The 23,121-nt window shown below is 34.8% G+C and overlaps 1 protein-coding gene and 2 pseudogenes across 1 annotated transcript; 1 reads left to right on the plus strand and 2 right to left on the minus strand.

Moving 5' to 3' along the window:
• Positions 1–472: 472 nt before the first annotated feature.
• Positions 473–3,063, minus strand: LOC120166082 (annotated as a pseudogene).
• On the minus strand, positions 2,952–6,937 carry LOC120165927 (FRIGIDA-like protein 3). The gene is made up of 4 exons (XM_039175359.1): positions 6,751–6,937; positions 4,676–5,718; positions 3,973–4,145; positions 2,952–3,556 (listed from the first exon to the last, which is right to left on the minus strand). Exons 2-4 carry the CDS (start codon positions 5,706–5,708, stop codon positions 3,146–3,148), a joined length of 1,617 nt encoding a protein of 538 aa, XP_039031290.1. The 5' UTR covers positions 5,709–5,718; positions 6,751–6,937; the 3' UTR covers positions 2,952–3,145.
• A 7,543-nt stretch (positions 6,938–14,480) lies between these two features.
• Positions 14,481–22,982, plus strand: LOC120166083 (annotated as a pseudogene).
• The last annotated feature ends 139 nt before the right edge of the window (positions 22,983–23,121 follow it).

Consider the following 23,121-nt stretch of genomic DNA (forward strand, 5'->3'; position numbering starts at 1 on the left):
TACAGAGTGAGAGAAGGAGATGAGACTGAGTTGTGATTTAGGGTTTTAGGTTATGAGTTGCGATTACGAGATATACTGTGGACGGTTCAGTGTTCCGATATATTAATACATTCGTGTTTGGAATTTGAAAAAAAAAATACGCGTTGCGATATGAATGGCGCTATGTAAATCGCATTGCGATAGTCAGATTCGCGTTGCGATTTACGTATTCGCATTGCAATTTACGTATTCGCATTGCGAATTAGGAAAATCGCACGCGAATTTGGAAAATCGCAATGCGATAGTCAGAATCGCGTTGCGAATCTGGAAACTGATTTGCGATACCGGAGATCGCGTTGCGAATTATCGATCGCATTGCGATTTAGTTGGTCATTTTGACAAATCCAAAAAAAGTTTGTTAAAATCATATATTATAAGGCATTTTTGTCACTGAGATTATTTTCTCTTTTTTAAATGTATGGATTTATACCTGCTACTGTTCTATTTGAGGCTGTATTCCACCTGCGATCTGCGTATGAAATTTCTTTTCGAATTCAGCAACATAATCCTCTATGTATGCGTTATAAGTTTCCATCCCTAGCATCCATCCACATCTTCGCCACATCGATCTGTCCTGTTCTCACAGGGATGGCTGCCGGATTCCATGCAGTCATTGCAAGCCATTTGCCCTCTTCAGTTGGATATTCCCTTTCCTTCAACCCGACCATTATTCAGTATGCTTGCTTGTATGTACCAAGAACTGCATCATCGTCTGTGTTACCATTGTGAATACTAGCAACAACAATCAGTTTTCAGGCAATGAGACCCACATCCTGGTAGCTTGGAAAGGGGTCAAGGAAGACCGAGAGGCAATCGCTGAGGGCAAAGGTTGCACTTCGGCATTTGAATTTGGAGCAGGTATTGAGGAGGAAGTCTGTGTGCTAGCAAAGCTCTTCACTAGGTGGTGTTGGGACTCTAAATTGTTCAGTTTCCCATGCATATCATAGGCGTCGAGCACATATGTGAAATAGAGGTCAGCTTCTTGAACTCACTAATATCTGCACACACACATGCATCGAACTGTAGAATATGGAAAAATTGCTTCAAGAGAATAAATATCATACGAGGGAAGCAGCCTCCAAGCATTTGCAACACAACAGACATTTTCAGTTTCTTATACAAAACAACACTAGAAACAATTGTGACATTGTTTTCTTCCCTGTCTTTCACCCATAAGCTCTTAAAATCCAAGAAATTCAGCTCATAATTCTTACTTCTTTTTCTTCCCACACTTGGTTCCAAAATTCCATTAAGTTACAGCAAACCAGTTCTGCTCTCGTCTTCCAACTTCCCCTTTCCCAAAGATGCTCTTTACTCCAAGCTCAGAAGCTCTCTTGTAATTGTGTGGACTTGAGCCTCTTTACCATGTTCTTGAGAGGGAATGGTGACCAATGTGCGTAGCACTACTTCTGTTGTTGGCATTGGTTTCTAGACTATTGAACTCTCTTATTTCCATCTTTTATCCGTTTCTAATATATACATAACACACCTACATTTTCTAAACGGACAAAGGTGTTGGGGTGAAGAAGGTGTGGCTTCTAGACATATTAGGAACACTCTCCTTCTTTCCCCTAGAGTCCCTCTTCCCCTTCCCTCTAACTAGAATTAAGATTTAATTTAGAATTTTTAAAAAATATATATTAGTTGCCTGTCGTACAACTGGATTACTCTTATTGCCGAAGGGTAATTGTAGGGCAAATAAGTTATCAATAAGTTGATTGAATCATCAAGTAAACATGGGATTGTGCCAGTCGAAAGAGAAACAATGCACCTTCATCAATAAAATCTTCAATTTGAACCTTTAAGACCTGCGTTCTAAGTTTCTTCACGATAAAAGATGGCAGGCAATAATCTACCAAGCTTACCAATTCCAAAGAACAGAATGCATGGACGTCCTCTCTTTCGCCAGAGCCTCCCTCAACTCTCTCATCCGACGCCAGCTCCGCCACCACCTTTGCTCTAATCCTCGACCCCTCCAATTCCATTATCATCCCCTACCACTCTATGAATCACCCTCACAGCAGCGCAGAAACCAAACGCCCTCCGAAATCCCTAACCCAAGCCTCGCCTTCATCGCCAAAACCGGCAACGAAGCATGGTGATCCCCCATCTCACCACCGTTTTCTCTTGAAACTTTAACGCACTTGATCACGCTTTCAAACTCGCTCGCCGTCTTGAAGATGGACGGCTGAGTTGAAATGCATCATTGGATTTTAATTCCTTGATCTCCACCGTTTCTTCGGTGTTCGTGCAATAGACAGTCCTTTCTCGCATTAAACTAACCCTTCGTTGAGAAGCTTCAACACATTCTTTTCGTTTCTTGATAAAACAACTTTAGCGTAAGCTAAGAACTGGTTCGCCAGAGCTTTGAAACGGACAGATGGACCGAAAAGGAGAGTTTTTGACCGATTCAATAATTTTCTCTCATATCTCCCATGCAGTGCGTGGTCTTGCGTCTTTCAAATCTAAAAGAAGATTCCTCTCTCCTGCATCCGATACTTCACTTAAATCAAATTTCGAGAGGAGATCCGTGGCACTCTCAAAGCATGTCGAGACCAGATCGAAGATTTTATGATCGTGCCAACAAAGCGGATTTGATAGCCGGGGAAGGGACTCCGACCACGTCAACAGCGAGGGAGAGCATATCAGCAGCCACATGGCAACGCTTAGTGACATTTTGAAAAGAACGATGGGAAAACGCAGGCGTTCCAGAGGTGGAGTTTGAAAGAATTGCTGGTGGCGGGAAAGGGAGCGAGTTGAGTTGAGTGAGGTTTGGCAAAAGTTACGGAGATCAGAAGGGAGCAAAGTCAGCTAAAGGACTCGCGGGTTTGGATTCGATTTGAGAAAGGAGATCGCATTCTTCAATCGTGTACTAATAGAAAATGCAAAAGAAAAGACTAAAATAAGGAATATACAAGGAAAACAGAGTGCATATATTAGATCGAAATGTCTTCTTCTACAACATACTAAAATTAACAAGCTTCTTTTTTTTCCCTCCAATTTTTATAAAATACTTAAATCCATTCATACTCGGTAAAGTTGATGAAGGTCAAGGCTAACAGCTAATGTGAGAGGATCACAGTTACCTTTTCGCCAGATTAGGAAATTAGTGAAGATAGGGGGCTTGGTACTGGTAGCCATTTCCAAAGTAGTTCCCATGACTGGGAGGGAAGTTGTAGGTGGCAGAACCAAGAACAGGGATGCTGTGGTTGTCGGAAGGTACAGGGTAAACATAGGGTCTCTCGTATACATACTGCGGGTACATATCAGTGACTCTAGGATAGAATGTTTTGTCAGCAGCTATGTTAGCGACTCGTGGACCATATCCAGCACCATTGGCACGAGGTCTCTTGGGTTGAGGAGCTTCATTTGCCCTCTTCTTGTCTGCCTTGGCCTTCTCTAACAGGATAACCCGCTTCTGAAGTGGATCAACGGGATATTGGTCCTCAAGATTGTGCTCCTCCACGCATTTTATCACAGCCTTAAGAGCAGACAACTCTCGCTCGTTAACCTCGATCTGTAAAAGAAACCATTTCAGCCGTTTATCAAAATGCAGAAAAATAAGAAGGCTTGCAAGCATGAATATTGACAAAATATTTTCATGCATTTTAAGTTGCAAGTACAAATCTACTTTCCAGGTCACATACAAGTAGCTGCTAAACAATCTAGCTAACAAAACAATGTCCTGTTCCTGAAAACCTATTGCGGCAGGAACTTATAGCCAAATCATACCAAGATTGATCAGACATGAGCAAGTATGTTAAATGGCTAACTTGTCAGATAATTGGTCAAATCTGATTCAGACAAGGCCTTGTTGGGACTAGGGACAAAACAAAAATATGAGTTTGTCCCTCAAAATGTGGTTAAAGTATTGGTCAAGGTCAATATATTCAGCCAATGTTAGCTACAACACCAGTCACCTAAAGAACACACCTGCGCAGTGGGAGAGGCATTTCCAGGCTTAACAACCGGAGAAGCTTTTCTTGCCTCCTTCAAATAGGATTTAAGTAGAGGTACAGGTGAGAACTGGTCTGTAAGCTCAAATGAAAAAGCCAGGTTAACTGCATCAATCAGCCTTCCATTATTCACCAGAACTTCAACTACACCTACAATATAAAATAATAGAAATATTAAAAAGAATATTTGATTTTCTAAAACAGTGTCAAATGAAAGAACCGGCTAGTTCTCTAAAACAGCCAAAGGGAAATATTTAAGAGTGACTCAAAGGTGAATTAAAAATGCAGGATGGTCCGATCAACTCAAAAACTAGTACATTTCAAACAATGGTGTTGTCTCAAAAGCATCTAAGCCTAAAGCAATTAGAAACTTTGGGCATGTGGCAAGGTGCCAATCAAGTTAGGAGCTAGGGTGAGTTTTCTTCTGAGACAACAGGTTGACCCGAATTTGAAGTCACCTTAGGTGGAATGGGAAAAGGCAGTTAATTTACTAGGCCTCACCTGACATGGTTAATCATATAACTTCTATTAAAATAGAGAAGAAACAAAATGGATGACACAGACATTCATAAACCCTTGGGATAATACTTTTTATAATCAATGTCCTCTTTCCTCGCAAACAAGTAGTCTGTGTAAACGAATCATAAAATATTACTCATTAACCATTACAACAGACAAACCTGGCATTTTCTCAGACAAACCAAGGGAGCGGCAGAGATCAGCTGCTTGTCGACGACGAGAGACCATAGGTATCAGCCTTGAAAGTTCTTCCTCATTGAAGTCGGAAGCAATACCAAAAGTGGCAAGCAGTTGCAGGAAAGCATGAGCCTCCAAAGAGTTACCATTACTATAATCCATGTCAAGAGCATCCAACTTTGGTTTCCATTCCTCAGCAATTGACTTAGCTTGCTCCTTGAAATCATCAGAGATGACTGCAGAAACAGAAACCATATCCAGATTACTTAGCAAAAAGCTAAGACATTCCATCAACATGATACAGGTTCGCCTAAGGCCCAATAGATTTGAGTCTTTCTTTCCATCCACAATTGGCACTTCTGAAGAGTAAAACCCTTCCAAAGATTCCAGGACCAAGCGAGATGGGCTTGCTGCAGCTTTCAACGCCCATGGAATTTCCTCCTTCAGGGCAGCAAGGTTCTTACGATTATCAGATATAAACTTATGCAATCCTTTAGAGTCCATCTCTTCACATAGTTTTACCAACTGGGGATACAATTTAACCTCAAAAGAACTTTTTGTTTCCTCTGAGTTAGTTTCGGAAGCTACAGAATCAGGTGGTTTCTCCTCAACTGACAGTTCACCACTGTCTCCATCACAGCTGACATCAGCAGGCTCCTCGGATGTTTTCCTATGCTTATCGAGTGCATTAGTAATGGAAAAAACAGCAGCATCCCTCTTTTCTTGTAACCTCACCAATGAAGCTTGTTCTTTGGACACGACAGCTGCTTCACGCTTCTGCAACATTTCTTGAGCATTCCTTGTTTTTGACTCGAACTCCTTTTCTTGGTCTTCCAACTCGTGGAAGCGTCTCTTCAAGGACTTCTCAAGCCCATGGAAATGTTCCTCGAGTTCTTTCCATTTTAGATTTAGTGTTACAGCACGAAGACTTTCAAGTTCAGCAAATGCTTTCTGAAGCTGCTGTATCTTAGAGGTTGTTGAGTCTATGAGGGTTGCAACCGACCGTGTGTCTTCCATGGCATAAAACCTGAATGAGAAAGACATCAGCAACCAAACAGGCATTCTACAGTACACAACCCTACTTTTTTAACCAAAAGGTAAAAACGTCCAGGGAATAAAACTGAATATCAGGGAAGATGAAGTTCAACACAAACTGAGAATATTTTTTTTTCTCACAATTGAACATTGTCTGTGAACAGCAGTGATTCATTCATTGAGATACAGCCATAAATGGGCAAACATCACAAATTGGTATGAATAACAAGAAAAGGTCAGCAGCTTTAGAAGCCATTGAAAGAACCATCAATAGGTCATGAAAATATACATTCTTTGTTCTAATTTAACTATGAATCAACTGTACTAGAATTAATGATAACCGAATAAAGTGTATCGGCAGCTGAAACCATATGTAGTAGATGTAACATTTAAAGTACTTAAACGATCACTTATAACAAGTAGCTTCAGTCACAACAATCTAAGCTCCCTTTTCTTACCTTTCTCTCCCAATTCTAAAATGCCCTAAATTAACAAAGAGAACATAAAAGAAGTTTAATAACATAATAAAAAAATTTAACACCTTTCCAAACTTCATTAAAATCATTATCACTTATAATTAACCCTAGAAAGCCTAAATAGAACCCATAACCTAAAACTAGAAAGAACAAAAAGGAAATCAGAAATGTACAATTTTAGATTACAGAAGAGATATTCTCACAGTGATTTTACAAGCTTCAAATTCACAAGAAAACTACGCAGACCCAGAGATCCTAAAAACAATCAAAATAGAACTAAGTCCTAAAAACAAAGAACAAGATCCGTAAGAAGAGAGAAATATTAAAATTTCACTGCCAACTTAAATATACGAACAAAGAATATCACACGAAAAGTGGCCAGATAAAATCAAACATGAAAAGCAAAATAAACAAATTGTGAATGGAAATGGAAGGGTTTCATTTTTCATGGAGAGAACAAAAAGAAGGGTTAAAGAAAGCGCCGATCCGGAGAAAAGAGTGAAAATGAAAGCAAAAGAAAGGCATAGAAATGGAGAGAGATAAATTACTGGTTGATTGAGGGGGAAATTGAGTGACAAAGTGACCTAAATCGATGGAGATTCGAATTATCAATCCCTTTTTTTTTTCCTCACTTTTTATTCAAGCAAAGAGGGGCTGCTGTTTGGGGAGAGTGGCCACTAGTTTGAGCTGATGGAAAAAAGGTATTGTTTTACGGAGCACTCTTGTTTTCGCTGTTGGACATAAAGAAGGGTGTCAGCTCTTCACTGTAAAGTTAAGTGTGGTTATAGTCACTTTTTGGGAGTGCCCTTAAAGTTGTGCCACCTCTGATTTCAGACAAAGATTTGAAGCATGTTTGGTGTTCTTTTAACAATTATATAACAAACAAGTAGTTAAAGTAAATAATCTTTTCCGTTTAAGTATTTAAAATATTTTATATTAAAATAAATATTTAAAGTTATTTTCTTGTTAAAATAGGCTCTTGAAGTATTTTTAATCTAAAAAATATCTAAAGTATTTAATTTTTTTTCATCTAAATACCACAATATTCTTTAATTAATATTAATTGTCAACTTTTTTTAAAACTTAGATGAAAAGGTTTGAATAGTTTATGTACCTATTTTGAGATAAAATGTTTTAGGTACTTAATTTGACCAAAAATATAATTTTACATATTTACTTCGATAAAAAATATATTAAGTACTTAAACTAAAAATAGAGTGCACTTTAGATATTTATTTATTATATAAGTTTTTTATATCTTTTCTTTATTATATTTTTTTCTCACTCTTCACTTTCGTTCAAATAACAAGATAGTCACAAATCAATCGATTTCAATAATCAAATAATTATTATTATTCTTTAATATTTTATGTTCAAGCATCACATATGGTCCACGACTTTATATTCACTAAAACTAATAAAAAATATTTAAAAAACAATACATAAAAAATTTGTAAAAAATAATAGTTTTAAGATAGGGTAAAGTACACGTATGGTCCCTCAACTATATAATGTTATTCTGTTGAGTCCACCATCTATTAAAAGTTATAAAATAATCCTCTGATTATAGGGTGTTACTTTTTGAGTCCCTCTGTTGAAAATATTTTGATGTTTCGATATAACAAATTAAGTTTTATTAGATTTTAAGATTTTATAATCATTTTTAAGGTATATTCGATCAAATTATTCGAATATTAAATATTATTCCAAGTTTTTCAAATGTCAATTTCAATCTTACTTAAGTGTAAAATTATGTTTTAATCTTAAAATATTTTTTGAAACAAATTTTACAAAGTATTTCGAGCCTTAATCGAGACAAAAAATAATTTTTAATAGAAAGGGCTTCGAGAAAAACATATTGCCCAATGGGTATCGATGCCCCTCATAGGGTATCGATACCCCTATGCAAGTTTTGGCTCCGAGAAAAATAGAATGCCCTATGGGTATCGATACCCCCTAAAGGTATCGATACCCCTAGTCATTTAACGGTCGAAATATTTGAATTTTACACTACAGGTACCGATACCCATTGAAGGGGTTCGATACCCCACGCTCCCAGTAGACTTTTTCAAGAGAGTTTTCACACTACAACGGCTCTAACATCACCCAAATGATTCCCAACGGCTAGAATCAATCCAAGGTGTATATAAACAAGTTCTGGAGCCATTGATCAACAACGATCAAGAAGAATTGAGAGAGAATCAAAGAGAAAGCATCAAACCTCAAGTTTGAGCATTTTCAAGCCTATTTCATTCAATATTCATTTTTGCTTTCAAGAACACTTATTGTGCTCAATTATATTATTCTTGAGTGTTCTTTCTTTGTTCTAGAATTGTGCAAACATCTTGCCTTGTGAGGTTTTTTTGAGAGTTTGCGAATTTTGTATTGTTCTCTTTGGGAGAGAGTGTTCTCAAGAATTTGGGGTATAATTCTTGAGGAATTTGTAAGGTTACTCTTTGTCCTCAAAAGAAAGACAAATTAGTGAATTTTTGGAAAATCCTTAGCGTGGATAGCTAAGGTAGTGGACATAGACTTTGGTTGAGAAAGTCGAACCACTCTAAATCGATGTGCAATTATTTTCTATTTTCTACAAAAGCTTCCACCAAAAATTTAATTGCCAATTCACCCCCTCTTGGCTATTTCGTCGATCGAGTAACTCAACAATTGATATCAGAGCCTCACTCATTTGAAGGTTTAATTACCTCTTGAGTCAATTCGGGAAGAGTTATATCGATATTCAAGTCATCAATGGCCTCCACTTCAAACTTCGACCTTGGTCTTGATTCAATGCCCGTCAACAAGCCTCCTTTCTTCAATGGAGCTAATTATGCTTATTGGAAGACTAAAATGAGGTATTTCATTCAAGCAAGTGACATGGGAGCATGGAATATCATAGAAGACGGATATTTCATTCATTCCACTCATTCAAGATTGTGGAGTAAAGCAGAGACAATAATGTCTCAACTCAACTCAAAGACTATCCATATTATATTTTGTGCTCTTGGACCAGATGAATACGAGAGAGTTTCATCTTGTACAATCGCCAAAGAGATATGGGATAAACTACAAGTCACTCATGAAGGCACAAACGAGGTAAAAGAATCTAAAATTAGTCTTCTAACTCATAGCTATGAAAATTTCAGGATGAAACCGGATGAAAATATCAAAGCTATGACGGATAGATTTTCCACGATTGTTAATGGTCTTAAATCATATGGAGAGATCATTCCAAACGAGAAGCTTGTGAGGAAGTTAGTTTACTCTCTTTCGAAAGCTTGGCAATCAAAGAAAACGACAATCATTGAGGCTAAAAACTTAAAGTCTTTAACTCTCGAAGAGTTAATTGGTTCACTCCTCACTCATGAAATGATGCTTCAAGATGAGGTAGACCTCGAGAAGATTGAAGAGACAAATAAGGAGAATGAGAAGAATGTGGGAGTTGCTCTCAAATTTACTAGAGATAAGAGTGATTCGGATGAAGATGACGATGACGAGGAAATGGCATTATTTGTCAAACAGTTCAAAAAATTGATGAAGCCTAACTGAGGAAGAAAATTCAAACGAAATGAAGGCTTCAAAAATGAATCGAATGAGAAATACCCTATCATTTGCTGCGAGTCCAAAAATTCGGGTCATGTCAAATACGATTGCCCACAATTGAAGAAGAATGGTCAATCGAAGAAAAAACACAAGGCTCATGCGGCTACATGGAGCGACGATGAAGGATCAGAAGAAGAGAAACAATAAGTAACAAACTTGTGCTTAATGGCCATCTGGGAAAGCTCTCAGGTAACCTATAGCTCATTTAATTTCGAAGATTACTCTTTTGATGAGCTATTAGAGGAATATACTAGGTTGACTCCGGATTATGAGAAATTATTTTTAAAATACAAAAATGATATTTCAAAATTGAAAAATGAAAATAATCTCATATCCAAGACCAAAAACGATCTTGAAAGTAAGATTAAATAATTGCAAATCAAATTAAATGAATTTGAAAAGAAAAATAATGATTTGCATAACTTACTTTCAAGAGTCAATGGTGATCATCAAAAGAAAATTGATGATCTTAAAGCTTCTTTTGATAAAGTTGGAACAAAACGTTTTGAAAATGGAGAAAATTCAAAACCCAACTTTGTTAGAAAAAATTTTAAAAACTACAATCATAGAGGTCCCCAAACAACCTCTAATGGAAAAATCGTTAGAAGTATATGGGTTCCTAAAACACTCATTACTACTAAAGATAAGGATATCCTACACAAATTGATACCCAATGGGACTATAATTTTGGAAACTAATGAATATGGACCCAAAAGAAATTGGGTACTAAAAATCAAAAATTAATCTATGTTTGTAGGAAAAGGATCATTGCTACAAGGCACGGGAAACAAATTCAAACTCATGGTACCTTGATAGTGGATGCTCAAGACACATGACCGGACACAAGAGCCGGTTCATAGAGCTTAACGACAAAAATAGAGGAGAGGTGACTTTTGGTGATAATTCAAAATGTCACATTGAAGGTATATGTACTATAGGTAATACCTCTTCCATACAAATTAAAAATGTTTTATATGTGAATGGATTAAAGTATAATATATTGAGTATTAGTCAATTATGTGATAAGGGATACAATGTCATGTTTGAAACTAATGGTTGTAAAGTTATTGACATTACATCTAATCGAATTATGCTTGTTGGTCATGGAACTTATACATGGTGCGTTTAGATTCTATTAATATGACTAATTTATGCCTAGTTGCTAAGGATGAGCATGATAGTTGGTTATGACATATGAGACTATGACATACTAGCATGAGTGTTTTACAAAGACTAATTCAAGGAGATTTAGTAAGAGGGTTGCCAAAGTTAAAATTTGACAAAGATAAAATCTGTGATGCATGTGCTAAAGGAAAACATCAAAGAGCTTCCTTTAAGTCCATTAATGATGTATCAACTAGTAGAGTATTACAATTGATCCATATATATCTTTTTGGGCCAATTAGAACTGTTAGCTTGGGAGGAAAACAATATTGCTTTGTATTGGTAGATGACTATTCTAAATATACTTGGATTTACTGAGTTTTGTAATTCTAATGGTATTAGCCATAATTTTTTAGCACCTAGAACCCCTCATAGAGTTGTTGAGAGGAAAAATCGAACTTTGGAAGAAATGGTTAGATCCATGCTTTGTGAAAACAATTTGTCAAAATATTTTTGGGTGAAAGCCACAAATACCGATTGTTATGTTATAAACCGAGTAATGATTAGGCCAATTTTAAAGGAAACTCCATATGAACTTTTCAAAAATAAAACACTTAACATTAGTTATTTTCATCCTTTTAGATGTAAATGTTTTGTTTTAAACAACGGTAAAGAAAATCTTGGCAAATTTGATGCTAAAAGTGATGAAAGAATTTTTTTGGGTTATTCCTTAAATTCTAAAGCGTATCAAGTATTTAATAAAACAAATTTAGTTGTAGAAGAGTTTATACATGTTGTTTTCGATGATAATCCCTTTCCGAGGAAGGATTCTTGTGTGAATGATGATGTAGGTATTGTAAACACAAATGACGTTAGACATGACGTTGGAAAACCATCATCAAAGGAAGAAGTGAAAGATGAGAAAACTCATGATGTTCTCGAGAATCCAACTATTGAAGAAAGAGAAGTCTCTTACCCAAGAGAATACAACTATGTCAATGATGGTGAGATTATAGGTGATCCATCCAAAGGGGTAGCAACTCGATTTTCTCTTAGAAATATATGTAATTATGTTGCATTTATCTCATGGATAGAGCCTAAAAATATTAAAGAAGCATTAAATGATGAACATTGGATTATGTCTATGCAAGAAGAGTTAAATCAATTTGAGAGAAGTAAAGTATGAACATTAGTTGAAAGGTCTAGTAATAAACCTACTGTAGGTACTAGATGGGCATTTAGGAATAAGCTTGATGAAAGTGGTAATATAGTGAGAAACAATGCTAGACTTGTTGCTCAAGGCTATACTCAAGAAGAAGGCATAGACTATGATGAAACATACGCTCCCGTAGCTAAAATGGAAGCAATTAGATTATTATTAGCATTTTCATGTTTTAATGAATTTAAATTATATCAAATGGATATTAAAAGTGCATTTTTAAATGGTTTTATAAAATAAGAAGTGTATGTGGAACAACCTCTTGGTTTTGAAAATTCAAAATTTCCATATCGTTTTTTTAAATTGACAAAAACGCTTTATGGTTTAAAGCAAACTCCTAGAGCTTGGTATGAAAGATTGTCAAATTTTTTAATTGAAAAAGTTTTTCAAAATGGAAGGTTGACACTACATTATTTTTAAAACATAAAGGTAAAGATTTATTAATAGTTCAAATTTATGTTTATGATATAATATTTGGTTCTACTAATGATGCTCTTTGTAAATAATTTTCTAAGCTAATGCAAAGTAAATTTGAGATAAGCATGATGAGGGAACTCTCATTTTTCTTGGGTTTCCCAAATTAAGCGAAGAAAAGATGTCATCTTCATCAATCAAGTAAAATACGTCAAGGATATGCTCAAGAAATTTGGATTGGAAAATGGGAAACCTCATGCCACTCCAATGAGCTCATCAACAAAGCTTGACAAATATGAATGAGGTAAATGTGTGGATGTTAAATTGTATAGGCCAATGATTGGTTTTTTGTTATATCTAACCGCAAGTAGACCGGACATTATGTTTAGTGTTTGCTTATGTGCTAGATTTCAATTATGCCCTAAGGAATCACATCTACTAGCCGTTAAGAGAATCTTTAGATACCTCAAAGATACTCATAGTTTAGGACTTTGGTATCCTAGAGACTCTAGATTTAGCTTGCATGCTTTCTCTTATGCGGATTATGGAGGATGCAAAATAGATAGGAAAAGCGCCTCCGATACTTGTCAATTCCAAGGAAATATGTTGATTTCATGGTTTTCAAAGAAACAAAATTGTATTGGATTATCTACCACTGAAGCGGAATATTTCAGCCGGTAATTGTTGTGCACAAGTTTTATGGATGAAATAACAACTTTTAGATTATGGAATTGAAGTAGGTACAATACCTATCAAGTGTGACAATACTAGTGCTATTTATCTCACTAAAAATCCCATCCAACACTCTAGAACTAAGCACATTGAAATTAGATATCATTTCATTAGAGATCATGTCGCTAAAGAAGATATAGTTCTAGAATTTGTTGATACTTTGCATCAATTAGCAAATATTTTTACAAAACCTTTAGATAAAGAAATATGTTGGACACTTAGGAGAGAATTAGGTTTAACTGACCTATCTTCACTTAGTGTTTAAAATAATTTAGCACTTTTAATTAGAAATGAAAAATGATTATAAAAATAACACTTTTGATCGCATTATTTGCTATTAATTAGGGGGAGTTTATGATTCTAAGTGAAAATTAATTATATGTTCAAATAATGTTTAAGGATAGATTTAATTGATTGAACATTGTTAATTTTCGATTTCTGAGTTGTCAATACCACTAGAGCTAATTAAATTAGCATTTTGAGTGATTAAATACAAATTTTTAACTTTTATGTGCACTAGGTATCGATACCCCTTCAACGTGTATCAATACCCACTAAGGATACCGATACCCCCTTTGGGTTCTGGTCTTTAAATCCCTAAAAGCTAACATTTTTGCTCAAAACCCCAAATATAACATCTCACCGCCATTTGCCCTCTCTTCAACCCCAATCTCCGTTTTGCTAATTTTCAACGAAATCGAGTCAGAATTCACTCGTTTTTCAACTTATATTCCTGCTACAATCATCAAAATTGTGCAAACAACATCACATTCTTACTCAATCTTCAAATTTCAAGGTAACTTTTCTAAAAACTCTATTTTAGTGATTTTTGAACTTAGGACTAGTTTTAATTGGTTCTAAGATGAATTAGATATCGAGCATTTGTTAGATTATAGTCTAGAACTATAATCTACAACTAATTTCATCAAAAACACAATATTTTTCAAAAATTGTTCAAAATTTCAAAATTAATAAAAACAAATTGTTTTGATTTTAAAATTGTTCTTTTTGATTTAATTATGTTGTTTTGAAAATTACATATTGATTTTCAAACATTGTTTTTAAACATATTTTTCAAAATTTGCCCATTAGGATTATTTTAGAGAACTTTGAAATATTGATAACTCATATTGAGTTTTGGGAATTGATAATATTACATATATATATATTTAAATTGAAGGTATCCATCCTATTCTGATTTTTTAAACCATGTCTCATAAACTCCCTAGGTCATCATCTAGTTGTTCAAGCCGACCACCAAAACCACCTCCTATCCAACCACAAAATCCTAACACTGATGATCCCGAAATGACAATTCGAAACTCATGTTTTAACGAACCTGGCCATAGGGATAATCTTTACCATAGGTTTGTTTATCTCTTTGAGTCTTACAAAATTCGGGAAGAACATAGTCCTTCTCTTCGAGCTATGGTAGAAATGAACTTTAGATATCTTCCTACCTTACAAGCTTGAAAATTTGATAAACTTTTTCAACTCGAACCAGTAGTTTACCAACAACTTGTTCGAATTTTATATTATAATACCGTTTGTATTCAAAACAAGTCTCGAAAAGAAACCATAGGAATTTGATCCTATCTTCTAGGTCAATTCATTTATATTGACTCGGACTGCATTGCTAACGCATTTGGTTTAGATAATATTGGCTTAGATAATGAAAAACAAATCGTAGGTTCTCGTTACAAAGCTAGGACGAGTGCGAGTGTGTTAGATCACCACAATCGTTTTCTCCATCTGATCATCTCTTGGTGGTTTAGACCATCCGGAGGTAAATACTCCACTCTTAGAGCTTTAGACCTTTGGTGGATACATTGTATCCAGAATAATAAGAAAATAAACACTACCACAAATTATCTTTTCTGAACTCGTTGAAACCGTAAACCTTGTCCCTAATAAAAAACTTTGTGAAACTCTAGTTTACGGTTGTCTTCTGAGTAATTTGTTTATCAAAGTCGAGCTTAGAGTACGGATTGATGTAGCCATCCCTCTCAAAAACGAAATCAACTTGACATCTTTAAAGAAATCGGGATGGAAGAAGGAAGGTGATCAATGGGTTTGATCCACTGAGCAAACACCGAGAGCTAGTTCTTCACGAGCTCCACCTTCTTCGGCACTGGCAGCAATTGATGATCCAGAGCTTCAACAACTTATGCAAGATATTGACGATGAAGTACCCGAGGATGAGCCGGCACTGCAAGAGGATCAAATGCCTCCATATTTTCGATCATTTGTGAAGACATTTGATCTCAGGTTTGCATCCATAGAGTCCCATTTAACAGCTATGGGGGCTCAACAATTGGAATTTCAACGGAAGATGAATGAATGTTTATATGCACTCACACTCGAGATGCGAGCACATTATCATCCTCCTCCTAATCCTCCTTTGGATGATTAGACCATGCTTTGCTTTAAGTTTTTCTTGGATCGAACTTAGGACTCATTGTTAAAAACTTTTTGGATGTTTTTTTATTGTTTTATTTTGGATGTTTGAATTTGTTTTTAGATGTTGGATGTTTAAACTTGAATGCTTTGGTTTGTTTGAAATTTTAATTTGATCTTAATTAAGTTTTGCATCATTTACATCATATTAGAAAATGACTAATTACCATTTCACATTGTTTATGAATATTGACTTATAAAACTAATGGCTAACATTTCTCTTGATTGTGATCTTAGCAGCTTAAGCTACATTTATTTAAAATCAATTGGCTAAATTTTCAAAATCTTATTTAAAAGCATTTTATAGAGTCTTTTTGATTTAACAAAAAGGGGGAGAATAAGTATTATAGTAAGGGGGAGTAATTTTACAAAATTGATTTCAAAAATGTTTTTCAAAGAAAATCTTAAAATTACTCAAATATTTTGTTATATCAAAAAAGGGGGAGATTGTTGAAAACATTTTGATGTTTCGATATAACAAATTAAGTGTTATTAGATTTTAAGATTTTATAATCATTTTTAAGGTATATTCGATCAAATTATTCGAATATCAAATATTACTCCAAGTTTTTCAAATGTCAATTTCAATCTTACTTAAGTGTAAAATTATGTTTTAATCTTAAAATATTTTTGAAACAATTTTTACAAAGTATTTCGAGCCTTAATCGAGCTAAAAATAATTTTTAATAGGAAGGGCTTCGAGAAAAATAGATTGCCCAATGAGTAACGATACCTAGAGGTGAACAAAAAATCCGAATATCCGATTTTGCGCAAAAAATATCCGAAACCGGTTTTTCCCAAAACCGGTTTTTTTTAAACCGGATCAGATATTTTAAAACCGGTTAATATAACTGGTTTGAGAAAATATTGGAAAACCGTATTTTTTACCGGATAAAAAATTGGTATTAAAAAAACCGATTTTTTATTCGAAAAAAAAACTGGTATGGGTTTAAAAAACTAGCCGTTAATATAGTCGTTTGAGGGGTTTTTGACCCTTTTTTTCCTTAAAAAATTATTATTTTACCACCCTAAACATGTATAAATAGGTTGAGGATGTATTTGGTTGATTACAATATACAACTTTCTCAAATCTTATTACACAACACCTAAACATCTCTCAAATCTTATTTTTGTAATTTTTTGTTCATCATGAGTAACACGGTTGAATCTTCCGCCGGGGGAAACCTTGAAGTCGTTAGAGTGATCGAACATAATCGAAACAAATATATTTGAGATCACTACGATTTATGTGAGATGTCAAATGGCTCGAGGAGAGCGCGTTGTAAACTTTGTCTAAAGTTGCTTGCACCGGAAGGAAACACAACGTAGAAGAACCATTTGACAAAATCATGCAAGGCACTTCGCTCAATATCGGATCCAAGTCAATCGAATCTTACACCGCAAGGTGGTGTTTTTGTTTACGACAACGAAAAATTACGAGAAGCGTTTACAAAGTTCGTGATTACAAAAGCATTACCGTTCGACCACTTTGATGATGAAGATTTCACGACAACAATTCAACAACTAATGCAACCACGTTATACTCAAGTAAGTCGTTCTACCCTTAAAAGAGATGCAATAAAAATGTGGCGTACGGTGAGGGAAAAAATTATTTTAGGATTCCAAGAACACCGTTATGGTGTGTCGCTTACATGTGACGTTTGGAGTTCACCTCATAATACCGGAAATTCTTTTTTAGCCGTTACGGCACATTGGTTAGATCAAGATAATTGGCAAATGATGAAAAGAACAATCGCGTTTGAATTATTCTGTGAGCCGCATATCGGTGCTAATTTATTTACACTTTTAAAAAGGGTAATTTGTCTTTATAAATTAGAAAATAAAGTTTTTTCTATATCCTTTGATAATGCATTGAATAATACAAACGTAGTTCCAAGATTGAAAATATTACTTTCACCGATTTTAGACGGTGCGTTTTTTCATACCCGTTGCGTTGCACACATAATTAATTTATCTGTGCAAGCCGGTTTGGAGGTTATTTAGCCAATTAGATTATAATTTAAAGCAATGATAAAATTGGTTCTTTGTAACAACAACAAAAGACTAAATGATTATAAACGATTTTGTAAGTCGGTTAATAAAAAAGCTTTGGGTCCTAATTTGGATTGTCCAACTCGTTGGAACTCAACTTGGATGATGATGCATACCATCTTAAGGCAAAGGGAAACATTGCAAACATTTGACGATCGACTTTTCGAGATGGGCCATGACCCAAACATTTATCCGGATTCGAGTTGGGAAACTATAGCCAAAATAACCGATTTGCTTGGGGTTTTTAAAAATGCAACAACTTTTTTATCCAGTGTTTATTACCCCACTAGCCCGTTGGTTCTTAATCAAATATTTTTGTTGGCTACCCGACTAAATGACTTTGAAACCAAAGTTTTTAAAGAAATTGGCTTTGCAATGAAGGAAAAACTTTAAAATATTTTAAGAAGATTCCCCCCATTTTTACATGTGCCGCCGCTTTAAACCCAACGTTAAATGTTGGCGGGGTTGAAACACTAATTGAACAAATTGCATTTTCTTTTAATCTAACCGATGATGAACCCAACTTTGTCCAAAACCAAATAAATTATTTTAACAAATGTTTTCGAGACATGTTTGCAATTTATTTAACTAAATACGGATCAAGTAGTGTAATACATGATCAAATGAGAACGAATGCAGAATCATCTAGTAGACGTCCAAGTAATATAAATTTGTCACTTTTTAACACTCTTGTAAATTCTCAATCCAAACGATCACGTACTACCACCCCAAGTAGCGAGTTGGGAAATTACATGTCATGCGATTTTCTATCAAAAATGACATTTGAAGAGTTTGAAAGTTTGGATATTTTGGCTTGGTGGAAAGAAAAGGAAGCACAATTTTTTATTCTAGCCACCATGACCCGTGATTTACTAACCGTCCAAGCTTCTACGGTAGCTTCGGAATCCGCTTTTTCTATTAGTGGTAGGGTTATATCGCAATGGAGATCAAGACTAAGTCCCGAGTCGGTAAAAGTATGCATTTGTTTGAAGGATTATTTGGATAGAGCGGCTCGGAAGCAACATATAACCACCCTAGAAGATGCAATTGATGCCGATTTGGAAGCAAACTTACACATTGAAGAAGTCGAACTTGGAATATCCCCTCCAAATGAAGAAGGCGAAGATGATGAAGAAGAGATGGCGATGTAGTTTATTTTTAAACTTTATTTCAATTATCGTAAACTTTGTTTCAATTATCGAACTTGGAAGTTTTTAAGTATTTGAATTTATCGAACTTGGAAGTTTTTAAGTATTTGAATTTATCGAACTTGGAAGTATTTAGTATTTCAATTATCGTAAACTTTGTTGCAAATGATAACGATGTAATTTTAATTATATTAAAATCGGTTTTTTTATATTCGATTTTTTAAAAAACCGGTTTTTTTTTCAAACCGAAACCGGTTACATCATCTGGCCCTCCAAATCGGTTATGATCCGAACCGGTTTTTTGGTTTGGTGAAAAAACCGGATCGGTTTATATCCGATCCAGATTGGATTTAAATCCGGCTATGTGCACCGATACCCACCCAAGGACGAGCCGGCATAGCAAGAGGATCAAATGTCTCCATATTTTCGATCATTTGTGGAGACATTTGATCTAAGGTTTGCATCCATAGAGTCCTATTTAATAGCTATGGGGGCTCAACAATTGGAATTTCAACGGCATATGAACGATCGTTTATATGTGCTCACACTTGAGATGCGAGCACATTATCCTCCTCCTCCCGATTCTCCTTTGGATGATTAGACCATGCCTTGCTTTAAGTTTTTCTTGGATCGAACTTAGGAATCATTGTTAAAAACATTTTGGATGCTTTTTTATTGTTTTATTTTGGATGTTTGAATTTGTTTTTAGATGTTGGATGTTTAAACTTGAATGCCTTGGTTTGTTTGAAAATTTAATTTGATCTTAATTAAGTTTTGCATCATTTACATCATATTAGAATATGAACAATTACCATTTCACATTGTTTATGAATATTGACTTATGAAACTAATGGCTAACCTTTCTCTTGAGTGTGATCTTTGCAGCTTAAGCTATATTTATTTAAAATCAATTGGCTAAATTTTCAAAATCTTATTTAAAAACGTTTTATAGAGTCTTTTTGATTTAACAAAAAGGGGGAGAAGAAGTATTATAGTAAGGGGGAGTAATTTTACAAAATTGATTTCAAAAATATTTTTCAAAGAAGATCTTAAAATTACTCAAATGTTTTGTTATATCAAAAAGGGGGAGATTGTTGAAAATATTTTGATGTTTCGATATAACAAATTAAGTGTTATTAGATTTTAAGATTTTATAATCATTTTTAAGGTATATTCGATCAAATTATTCGAATATCAAATATTACTCCAAGTTTTTCAAATGTCAATTTCAATCTTACTTAAGTGTAAAATTATGTTTTAATCTTAAAATATTTTTGAAACAAATTTTACAAAGTAATTTGAGCCTTAATCGAGCCAAAAATAATTTTTAATAGGAAGGGCTTCGAGAAAACAGATTGCCCAATGGGTACCGATCTCATAGGGTACTGATACCCCTATGCAAGTTTTGGCTCCGAGAAAAACAGAATGCCCTATAGGTACCGATACCCCTAGTCATTTAACGGTCGAAATATTTAAATTTTACACTACAGGTATCGATACCCATTGAAGGGGTACTTATACCCCACGCTCCCAATAGACTTTTTCAAGAGAGTTTTCATACTACAACGGCTCTAACGTCACCCAAATGATTCCCAACGGCTATAATCAATCCAAGGTGTATATAAACAAGTTCTGGAGCCATTGATCAACAACAATCAAGAAGAATTGAGAGAGAATCAAAGAGAAAGTATCAAACCTCAAGTTTGAGCATTTTCAAGCCTATTTCATTCAATATTCATTTTTTCTTTCAAGAACACTTATTGTGTTCAATTGTACTATTCTTTAGTGTTCTTTCTTTGTTCTAGAATTGTGCAAACATCTTGCATTGTGAGGTTTTTTTGTAAGTTTGCGAAATTTGTATTGTTCTCTTTGGGAGAAAGTGTTCTCAAGAATTTGAGGTATAATTCTTGAGGGATTTGTGAGGTTGCTCTTTGTCCTCAAAAGAAAGACAAATTAGTGAATTTGTGAAAAATCCTTAGTGTGGATAGCTAAGGTAGTGGACGTAGACTTTGGTTGAGAAAGTCGAATCACTCTAAATCGTTATGCAATTATTTTCTATTTTCTGCAAAATCTTCCACCAAAATTTTAATTGTCAATTCACCCCCTCTTGGCTCTTTCGTCGATCGATTAACTCAACACCCTCAACTATTAAAAATTACAAAATGATCACTAGAGTATTCATATGTTTTAAACTCGTCATTCTTTGTTAAAAATAGATGATTTTCTAAGCTAGACGTTAACATGTTGACTGAGATATGTTAGTCTTTTGAGATTTTGATATCATATTTATTCATATCCCAATTAGCAGGTTGATTTTCGGCTCATATTATCGTCAAAATTTTAATGAAAAATGACGAGATTAAAACATTTGGATAGTTGGTGTGACTATTTTATAACTTTTAATAGTCGTGTAACTCAACAAAATAATATCCTATAATCATAGGATCATTTTATAATTTTTTTAATTGTAGAAAGATAATAAAATAACACCTGTTGGGGACCATTTGTGTATTTTTCCCTTTAAAATTATACAACTACCATTTGTAGACCCCATATTGTGATTGGTATTTAATAGTTCACAAACTAAAACGGACGACCATCAAAATTGAAAAAGGGTAAAAAAAACTAAAAAAGAGAACTAAAACAGAAAAAGTCTTTTTTTAAGGTATTTTCAGTATTATCATTCTCTTTTCCCACGAAATTAGTTTTTTCCCTTTTTATTTTAGTTAAATGAGGGATCTCTTGAATAATATTAGGAGTTTAAATCTTGACAATTGCGAATAGAGTAAATTGGGTTGAGATGATAGTCATTGCTTTTGCAATACCCGATCTGAAAGTTAGTCGATCAATAGATCGGATACAATGATTATACCAAATAAAAATAAATATTTAAATTATTTTTATTTAGATGTTTATTTAGTATTAAAACAAATATTTTATATTTTATGTCATAATTATTTTGAAGTCGTTCGTTAAAACATCAATATCTTCTACAAAAATAAATGATCTTATCAAACTAAATGATCTTATGAAGGCCACTAATATTTTCGACAAAAATAATATCATCGGATCCGGAAGAACAGGGACTATGTACAAAGGACTCCTTGAAGATGGAACCTCACTTATGATTAAGAGGTTACACGATTCTCAACACTCTGACAAAGAATTTTCATCTGAGATGGCTACTCTGGGAAATGTGAAACACCGAAACTTAGTTCATCTTCTAGGTTTCTGCACGGCAAAAAAAGAGAGGCTTAATAGTTTACAGATACATGGAAAACGGTACTCTCAATGATAATTTGCATCCAGCAGATGATGCTAACAAGGGAATGGATTGGTCCTTAAGGCATAAAATCGGTATAGGGGATGCCAAATGATTTGCATGGCTCCATCACAACTGCAATCCTCGTATTCTTCATCGAAATATAAGCTCCAAGTGCATCTTACTGAGTGCGGATTTTGAGCCCAAGATATCCGATTTTGGTCTTGCTAGGCTGATGAACCCAATTGACACGCATCTAAGCACCTTTGCAAATGTCGAGTTTGGAGATTTAGGTTACGTTGCCCCTGAATATGCCAGAACTCTAGTGGCCACTCCAAAAGGAGATGTACAGCTTTGGAGTGGTTCTTCTTGAGCTGGTGACTGGTGAGAAACTTACACACGTATCCAAAGCTCCTGAGAGTTCATCTTGAGTTGGTGACTGGTGAGAAACCTACGCACGAATCCAAACCTCCTGAGATCTTCAAAGGAAGTCTGGTCGAATGGATTACACAGCTATCAGATGAAGGAAAACTTCAAGATGCTATTGACACGTCGTTGATTGGGAAAGGTATTGATAATGAACTTCTCCAATTTCTGAAAGTTGCATGTAATTGTGTATTGCCACCTGCCAAGGAGAGGCCTATCATGTTTGAAGTATACCAGCTTTTAAGAGCTATTGGGGAGCGATACCATTTTACCACCGAGGATGAAATTTGGATGCCTTCAGATACTGGTAATGTTAATTATTTAGACGAACTTATAGTTGCTCGAGAAATCAACGAGAGTCAGTGAAGCACGAGAAATCAAGGAGAGTCAGTGAAGCACGAGAAATCAAGGAGAGTCAGTGAAGCAATATGGAATACGGTGAGTATTGTATCTTAGCTTAGTGTATGTGTAAGTATTTGTTATTGTGCATGTTTAAATAGAGCTT

This window comes from Hibiscus syriacus, unplaced genomic scaffold (genome assembly GCF_006381635.1).
Source record: "Hibiscus syriacus cultivar Baekdansim isolate YM2019G1 unplaced genomic scaffold, ASM638163v2 tig00111621_pilon, whole genome shotgun sequence".
Taxonomy (NCBI): Eukaryota; Viridiplantae; Streptophyta; class Magnoliopsida; order Malvales; family Malvaceae; genus Hibiscus; species Hibiscus syriacus.